At 49.3% G+C, this 9,152-nt stretch overlaps 2 protein-coding genes across 2 annotated transcripts in view; one reads left to right on the top strand and one right to left on the bottom strand.

The window, feature by feature from the left end:
• The window catches only part of ABR (ABR activator of RhoGEF and GTPase), a 183,434-nt gene extending 178,601 nt beyond the window's left edge, over positions 1-4,833 (top strand). The window contains exon 24 of the mRNA XM_007454242.1: positions 4,823-4,833. The gene's annotated coding sequence lies outside the window, so the exon portion shown is untranslated. The remainder of the gene's footprint in view (positions 1-4,822) is intronic.
• TIMM22 (translocase of inner mitochondrial membrane 22) overlaps positions 4,648-9,152 on the bottom strand; it is a 5,281-nt gene continuing 776 nt past the window's right edge. The window contains exons 2-4 of the mRNA XM_007454243.1: positions 7,172-7,368; positions 6,478-6,550; positions 4,648-5,080 (exon numbers count right to left, since the gene is read on the bottom strand). Of these exons, the coding sequence (XP_007454305.1) occupies positions 5,004-5,080; positions 6,478-6,550; positions 7,172-7,368 (347 nt within the window). The 3' untranslated portion in view covers positions 4,648-5,003. The remainder of the gene's footprint in view (positions 5,081-6,477; positions 6,551-7,171; positions 7,369-9,152) is intronic.

Here is a 9,152-nt window from a genome sequence, read left to right as displayed (position 1 = left end):
GGGGGGGGGGGGGGGCCCCAACCCAGACTTGAAGGACCACGATAGAGAACTCCCAAACCCAGCGCTCCAGACTCCAAGGGACACAGATTTCCAAGAACTGGAAGACGTGCATCTTTTGTGCCACCTTGTACAAAGCCAGCTGACCCGGCCCCAGCCTTGCTGCGCACCCCGGGCTCTGCCCTCTGTTCCTCTAGTTGTGTCTAATGCTCCGTGCTGTTTGGGAATTGTTTTACGTCTACTTGTCATGCAGGAAAGGTAGTGACCGACCCGGTGTGGGCACACAGACAGCCTGCTTTGTTCTTTCATTTCCTCCAACACTTTCTTTCCTCCTGAGTCCGGTCCAAGGGCCTTTATTTTGCGCGCTGTGACTGCTGCCAGCTTCTCCCCTCTTGGCCCTGCCCCCAGACCGCAGTCTCCTGGCAGCCTCCTCCCTCCCAGCCTGCCTGCATGCATGTGCAGCCTTGGTTTTTGATCCAGCGCCTCGAAAGCTCTGAGGAGGCCCTGGGCGGCGGTGGCAGTGGTGGCCCGTGCCGTGCCGCCGCCTGCCTCTCCTTGCCCTCTGCCTGCGGAAGCGCACCTGCTTGCCTTGCCGCCTGTGCAAATGTTGGACAAGGAGACAGACTCACACTAATCCTCAGCTTAGCACAGGCTGGAGAGCGGATTTCTGGGATTTTTCCACCTGAGAACCTCCATTTCTGGGTTTATCTGTTCTGTCTCCAGTACCAGTGAGGCATCTTTGACTGTTTCTTTTGCTTTTCAGTTCCTTTTCCCTTGGTGTTCTGTTTCCTTTGAGTACACAAGACTCACAAGTGACCTGCTATCAAGGTAGCCAGAGGGTCAGGAAAGAATTGGGGGAGGTGGGAGGGTCAGGCCGCCGAGGAAAAAGGACAGGTGGGACGTTGAGAGGAGCGCCAGGGAGCGCTGGGTGTCCTGGGCTGGGGGGAAAGAGGCTCTCGGCAGCAAGCAGTTGTGGCTTTTCTCCGTGGAGCTGGGCTTCTGGGAGGGCAGATACTATGGCTGAAGCAGGTGTCCAGAAACAGGCAGGTTCTGTCCAGGAGGGCTAGTCCTTCCCGGTGCCTCCCGTACCTCGTGGCACCTTTGCCTTAGGGTTTACACTTTCTCCACAGCCAAGCACTGCCAGGGGCAGCCCCCACGGCCACGTGTGCTCCAGGCCCTGGGAAAGGCAGGCACGGTCCAGCTAGCCAGCTGTCGTGGTGCTGCCTTCCACCCCCGGCTTCTAGATGCAGCCTTGCGGGTGAACTCGGGGAAACTCCAGGAGCTGGGGAAGAATGAGGAGTCACAGGTACCTGCCTCTCTCGGGACTGGGTTTTGCAGGGGACCCTCGTTGTGGACGCTCTGCTTCAGAGTAGGGGATCAGCAGGTTCCGATCCCAACACCGAGGCCCGCTGCTCAGCACTGGAAAGGAGTGAGAAGTACCCGCAAAGTGCAATTTCTTCCCACCTGAGCAGGGGCTGCCGGCCTCTGGCAGTTAGCCTGGGAAGGCAGATACTCCCGGGCTGCAGAACACAGCTCCCTGGCTCTCCTATGTGGCAGAGACTCGATTCTAGGCCCTCAGGATTGGAGAGAAGAGCTCGCCTAGCTTGAGCTCAGAGCTGTTTTAAAGAAGGGTTTAGGGCCCTAAAGCCGTAGCACTTGCTCAGTGAGAGGAAGGGCCCTTTCTCATCTTGTTTACACCTGTTGCCCAATCATGGGCAGAACGGTACACATTCTGTGCACATCGGAGGAAAGAGGTGCCTCAGAGGAGGGCAATACTGATCCTCTAGCTGCCTGCTAGCAGCTTAGCAAGGAGCCCCGCTCTCTGAGATAGCGGGTAGAGAAAGAAGGCCGCTTGAGTCTAAAGATCCCCAGTGTCTGATCATCCCTGGAGTCTGCTCGGCACTCAGGAGCTGGTATGTGGCATGGAAGGCTCTTGCTTCCACAGCCATTGACTGGAATGAACTGGAGGCCCAGCTAGAGCTATTTACAGCCCCAAATGGGTGCCTCCCACCCCCCCAAAACAAGGGAGGTTTGCTTCTCAGCATCAGGTAGCTACTGCAGCCCCCCCAACCTCACTTAGGCAATGAGAATGGGAGGAAGGCCGGAAGGGCTGAGAAATGCAAAAGGCTCAGAATATTTATAAATTCCACCCCCAAGAGTAGGGAGGGGCGGGTACCAGACCTGGACTGAGCCGCACCAAGGAAATAGCCCGTGGGTTCTCCTACGAGACAGGGACTGTGCAGCCCAGAAGCCCCAGCCACTGTGCCCAGCAGGGCAGGCTGTGCCAACAGAGGCCCATCAGACAGGCTACAGGAATCCCGCATGCCTGTCCTTGCAACGGCTGTGGGCTGCCGGTGTTTGCTGATACAGGTAGGATGGGACACTTCATTAATATTTGACTTTAATAAGTTGGTAAGGATATATTTTTCTTTGGTCTATGTTCTGTTTCAACTTACGTAGATTATAAATTGATGTAAACCACGTGAGAGGAAAATGTTAATAAAAAAAATGCAAAGCCCCAACATTTGCACACAACTCAGCCCTGTGGTGTGGACGTTTGTGTTCTCAGGAGTCCAGGGAAGACCACCAATCTAAATATTTAACTCTTCCAGCTGCATCCAGATGTGCTTCCAAGAATCTGTTTACCTAGTGAACTCCCCCTTGAGCTTCCCTTCGGCCTGTGGAGACTGTGGCGTGGCGGTTTTGGGGGGCGATGAGCCCGCGCCCCATCCTTGCTCTTTCACCAACGCCTCCACCTCAGTCACCAGCCGGTTCTTTTCATGAAATACAACTGCCCCACCAGGGATGTGGCCATCAGTATGCCTCAGGGAGATGGCAGGAAGTTGTCCATTCAAGTGGAGGCTTATTTTATGTAAACTTTTCTCTCCATTTTCCTTGGAAGTAGCAGGTCTTTGGGGCAGCCTTTTGTCCTCATCTGCTTGTTGGAGAGGCTGGATCCCCTAGAGGCCCATCCTCCCTGTAAGAGAGCTAGTGGGGTTAATGTAGGCTCCCACCAGCCTAAGCCACTGGACACTGTGTTTATTCTGGAGATCAGGAACAGATGTCTCTGAAAATTGGTGTTTGGTTTATGAGCTCATACTGCCTCCTTAGCCATCTAAAACAGGAAACTGTTCATCTCCTCTCTTGATTGAATAGTCAACGTGGACAATGCTTGGCTTATTGAACTGATGGCTACTGACAGCCCGGGGCTCATCTTTTTCAAGGCAGTCGTGAGGGCAGTTTCCTGTACTCAGTCAGTCAGTGTACTTGACCCCACGCACTAGACTGGGTGGTAGAAGATGCTGGGCCTCTAGCGCTGTAACAGGTGCCAGGGCAGGAGTATCTACTCTTGCTCCAAGTGCTTATAGGCGACTTACTTACGGACGGTAGAGGAAACACTCCTACATTTGTTCTCTGACCTGTGAGGATACTCCAGCCAGCCTAGCAGCAGTGAAGCCTCGTGACTGAGACTGGGACAGGCATTCTATAGAATTCCCCATAGAAAGACATGAGTCTTGTGTACTAGCTCACTCATTCCAAAGGCAACAGCAGACATGGCCAGAGGAAGGTGTTACCAGCTGAGTCTGACATTATCTCTCACACACACACTCACTCAGGATGTCTGGATGGTTCAGCTGAGTCTGAATTCTGGCTAAGGGTGGGTGAGCTGGAAGACAGCAGACAAGGGGGCAGAAAGCCAAAAAAAGGCAAAAAGGCAAAGGTAGAATAAAGGAGACGTTACCACTGGCTTAAGGTGGCTGGAATTACACGGCCCCCACCAAGCTACCTGCCTGTCCCGAGTTCATCTTCACCCCAGCACCAAAGCACCCGAGTAAAGCAGCATCTGTGGTAGATCCCAATTGAAAAAGGCTATTTCTTTGCATATGGCACAGAATTAGGCTGAGCTGCTACTGTCAGAAAAAAGGCTACCAGGTCAAGTCAAAAACACTAATACGTTTAAGGAAGAAAGAAAAACACTGACACCAGAGAAAAATGGTAGCGGTGAACAGCTCCTCAACTCGGTCTGATCATAACCAGTGGCTGCTGTGACTCAGTCACCAGGAGGACCAGAGCAGGACCCTTCACACACTGTGTCCTTGAGCCGGGCCTGGTCTGGTGGTCAGAGCAGAACACCAGTGTGTGGTTTAGACCACAGGCATTCCCATTGGCCAGCCCACAGGAGGGATTTTTTAGAAGAGGCCAGCAGGGGTTATGCGCGGAATTTCAACGCATCCTAGAACATGGCTAGGCTGGGCTTCTTTAGGGGAAGGCCCTGGCCAATGTAACAATCTCAGTGAGGATAACGCTACTCTGCAGATCCTGGGAACCTAACATTCCCAAACTTCTCAGGAGTTTGCTCATCACGCTTTCCCTGTGTATGTTCAATCATTGGGCACCTGGAACCATTTTTGGGAATTGTGGAATTTGAAAATAAAAATAAGCCAACCTTTTAAACTGTAATATATATACATACATTATATATATATATATATATATATATATATATATATATGTTTTTCAACAAGGACAGCAGAACACTAAACAAAATGACATCATTGGTCGGATGGCATAAATTCACTTTGCCCTGCTCCAATGTGTGAGATGGATGACGGCATGGAGGTCCAAGGTAGAACAGCTTCCCGGGTATATGTAAAGTCCCCTCCGTTCCCACGGCACCAAACAACCAGAGGGCCAATTGTGGTCAGGACTGAACGTCTGCGGAACTCAATTCCTACAGGTCAACACGCTGACTCCTGATCTGCCCGAAAGAGAGAGGCTGGCGTGGCACAGCCCCCCACAGCCTGGCTGGAGTCCAGGAGCAGAGAGCGTGGCTGCTCAGAGGTAGCAGATTGCAGCCAGGCAGCTCCCTCACGACACCAACTATGTGAGGGAAAACAAATGTCTTCAGTCTCTGAAGCAAGTGCCCCGGAATGGTGCAGAAACTGCCCTACACAGAACAGCTCTGATCCTGGGCTGGCATCATCCTTCCCTGGAGGCAAGTGCTCTCACCGTAGGTAATAATCGATCGCAGCAGAGAAAGCAGCAAAACCTCCACAACCAATGACCCCAGCCTTTAAGCCAGCTGTAAAGCAAACACAAATGACATTACCTGTGGTGACAGAAGCTGGGTCAGGCTGCACTCAGGAAAAGTTTGGGTACCCGCAGATGCAAAGAAACCGGCGTACGTGTTCTAAATCATTCAACCTAGCAGAGAGCTGGAAGACTTCAGTGAAGCTGTGCACACGATCTGATCCAGTGTGCTTTTATCTAACTGTACGTTCATTTAACTTTTCTCATTCTAAAGAATTACTATTTCCAGCCTCATGAAAATAGCCCCTCACAGGCAGGAAACTGGTTAAGAGAACCAGCCCTTGGAATCAAGTGAAAGCATATGGCCTGTACCCTGATTTGTTTATGGAATAAATTCCTGGGAAGGTGATCAAAGCAATCCTACAGGGAGCTGAGCCTCTCAAAGGCCCTGACAAAGCTGAGACATGGGAAGACCAAAGGGGAAGTTACTCCATAAATCACAAATGGCTGTTTGAGGAGGAAAATCAGGTTTTAATGATAGCAAATTATCCTGCCTCTCAGAAAATGAGAAAAAAGGCTTTTTGCTTTGGATAAGTCCGGGCACAGCAGATGGAGAGCGGCGCAGCAATGTACACTGTTAAGAACGCCCTGTCACTGACGCCCTGCACCACACTCTTGACAGACACACCACCACGGAGAAGTGGCAGGGAACCGGTTTTTTTCTTTGTTGTCTATAGATGATAATCCAACATCTCTAGAATACCTATATTTGGCTTTCAAGGGATAGAAATCTAAGAACCCTATTACCGTGATAACTTATATACAAATGAAAATGACAGTTGTATGGTACGAAGAAAGATGTCTGTTTGCAATGCATGGAACTGAAATTTCAGCAGAGCCTGCTATTTGGACAAATGGGGCCCAGCTATGCTTCTGTACTTTCCCCGCATAGCAACACACGCCTGCATATTATGAGGAAGTTCTTCCCGTATGTTCAAGATGGGTGCAGTTCTTTTTTCTAAGATAAATCTAGATCTCTCTGTGGTTCTCACCTGGGGGTGACTTTGTTCCCCAGGGGACATTTGGCAATGTCTGGAGACACTTTTACTTGTCACCACTAAAGGATGCTACTAGCATCTAGGGGGTAGAGGCCAGGGATGCTGCTATACATCCTACCATGCACAGGACAGCCACCCCCTCCCCCTAGCAAACATTTATCTGGTCTAAAATGTCAACAATGCCAAGCATCAGAAACCCTGATCTAGATACTAGAAGTTTCCAAAACCGAGTTAACACAGAAGCAAACGTGATTTACTTGTCAGAAGGGAAGAATATCAAGTGTCCACATATGCCTTGGGCTGTCCTTGGAATGCTCATATGTTTAGAAATGTCAACTTCAGCATGTCGTCCAAGGCCACAAAGAAAACCATCTGAGAACTGTTTACTAACCTCTGAAACCAATGGCTCCTCCAGTGATGCAGCCACTGATGACACTGTTCTTCCAATCTGATTTTCCCCGGTACTGTGGGTGGAGAAAAGCAGTTCAGAGCCAAAGAAACAAGCCAGACAAGATGATTAAGGGAAAAAAAGATGGGGTTTCTGGCTGGCTAATTTAGTCCCTCCCCAAAGGAAGCCTATCTTTTTCCCTTTCAAAAGTAGAGCTCCTAAAATTTGAATGTGTTCATAAATGCTTCCTGCAGGTGGTACCAGAGCGCTGAAACCAAGTGTAACATTTGAGAAGTAATCAAAATCTCTTCTCAGTTCCCCAGTAAGTATTCTGTTTAAAATCATTAACTGGGAATTCCCTGGCAGTCCAGTGGTGAGGACTCCGTGCTTCCCCTGCGGGGAGCCCGGCTTCAATCCCTGGTTGGGGAACCAAGATCCTGCAAGCAGTGCGGTGCAGCCAAAAAATAAATAAAATAAACTCATTAACCAACTTCTAGCCTACAAAAACAAGTAAAAAATAATGCAAGCCCAAATCATAAACGCACAAAAAGTTTACATTAGGGACTATTTAATGGAAATTTAATCTAGCAAGTATTGGACATTTCTGACCTGCTTTCTAGTAGCATTAAGAGTATTTCTCTTGAGAAGTCCCAAGATGGAAACAGGCAAGGCTTTCTCAGAAGGCAGGGACACTTACAGATTCTACCAAACACTCAGTGCAAGAAAACATGGCGCCCACGATGGCAAAATTTTTGGCGTAGGACATTCCTCTCTGCCCCATGTCTTTAAGAACTTCTTTTGCTGTAGGCGTGCGGTAAGGATCCTTAGGGTCAAAGCCCACATTGGTATCAATGCCAGCAGTGAACACCCCAAATGCACCTCCCAAGACAAATCCTAAAAACAAACACAGAGATGAAGATTTCTTTGGTAGGTTTTCTGGGTTACTGTAATGGGGTCATACTCAAATAGCACCTTTTGGATGGCCACCAGCGAAGAGGACACCCCCTCTTGCCTGGAAAACTCTCTACTTGTCTGGTTTCCACATTACAAATCCAGGATCTATCTTATTGGCCGCTTCTTCTCTGACTCTTCTTGGATTTCTTCCTCCTTTCATTTTCTAACATTCCTCAAAATTCAGTCTTTAATCCTCTTTCTCTCTCTACCCTCTCACATGTAAACCAGTCACCCTCAAGTTCAGGTATCAACTTTGCAAATCACTCCCTTGACGACGGTGACATCCATAATACTCATTTGGTAAATACCATGTGCCAATCACTCTGACGCTTTATAGTCACAGCCTCATTTATTATTCACAATAGTCCTGTGAGATAGATATTATTATCCTCTCCTTTCTGTAGGTGAAGAAACTGAGGCTCAGAGAGGTTAACTAATTTCCCTAAGGTCACAAAGCTACCAAATGGCAAACCCCACACTGCTGTCCACAGCTGACCTTCCTGAGCCTGCTGGACATTTCAACACGGATGTCCTCTTGCCACCTCAAGGTCAGTATACGTTCAATGAAATCATGGGCACCTCCCCTCCAGACTTTCCTGCTTATGGCTCCTTCTTTCCAGTCACTCCTGCTCCAAACTTCAGGGGCATTTCTGACTGTTTCTTTGCTTCCCCCTGTAACCCTATGTCCGCAATTATCATCCTAGTCTAAGGCCTTTATCACTTAGCCCCTGGTGCACTACAAAGACTCAGTCATCATTTCAAGAGATATGTATTTATTAGGGTCAGGCACAATGATGAACAAAGACCCAGTCCATGTCTCACGGAGCTTCAGTCTAGCAAATTCCCTATATGGTCTCCCTATCCACAGACTTTCCTTCATCACACTCCACCTTGAGTCATCATGCTCATTACCACTTGTTACCCTCTTACAAAACCATCAATGGGGACTTCCCTGGTGGTCCAGTGGGTAAGACTCCACGCTCCCAATGCAGGGGGCTGGGTTCGATTTCTGGTCGGGGAACTAGATCCCACATGCATGCCGCAACTAAAGATCCCGCGTGCCGCAACTAAGACCCAGCGCAGCCAAAATAAATACATACATAAACATTAAAAAAATAATTAAAAAAAAACATCAATGACTGCCCTAATGCCTGCAGGCAAAAACCCCAAATCCCTCACCCCACCCCCAACTTGAAATGCCGTTTCTCCTCCTCTTTGTCTAACCCCATTCTCTCAATCCTCCAAGACACGCTCTCGTCTCACCTCCTCTTGTGGCCTCTTCCCCCAACCAAAAAAGATCTTTTTTTCTTTCTGCTCTACTTCACATGTGCACTCTCACTACATTCCTTTCTTTTTTCTTTTTTCTTTTTTTTTTTTTCAGTACGCGGGCCTTTCACCGCTGGGGCCTGTCCCGTTGCGGAGCACAGGCTCCGGACGCACAGGCTCAGCGGCCATGGCTCACGGGCCCAGCCGCTCCGTGGCATGTGGGATCTTCCCAGAACGGGGCACAAACCCGCGTCCCCTGCATCGGCAGGCGGACTCTCAACCAGTGCGTCACCAGGGAAGCCCTACATTCCTTTCTTAATTGCCTTTCATTCTCAATGAGACTTCCAATCACCTGCAAATGTGGCCACCCTCTTTACTCTGCATACAGGAGGGACACATACATTCTCAAATCCTCAAAACGTTAAAAAAATAAAAAGCCAAGTCCAGACTTCTTTCCC

The sequence above is a fragment of the Lipotes vexillifer genome, unplaced genomic scaffold (genome assembly GCF_000442215.2).
Source record: "Lipotes vexillifer unplaced genomic scaffold, Lipotes_vexillifer_v1.1 scaffold680, whole genome shotgun sequence".
NCBI classification, from domain to species: domain Eukaryota; kingdom Metazoa; phylum Chordata; class Mammalia; order Artiodactyla; family Lipotidae; genus Lipotes; species Lipotes vexillifer.
The sequence above is the reverse complement of the archived record's forward strand: the minus strand, read 5'-3'. Positions and strand labels throughout refer to the sequence as shown.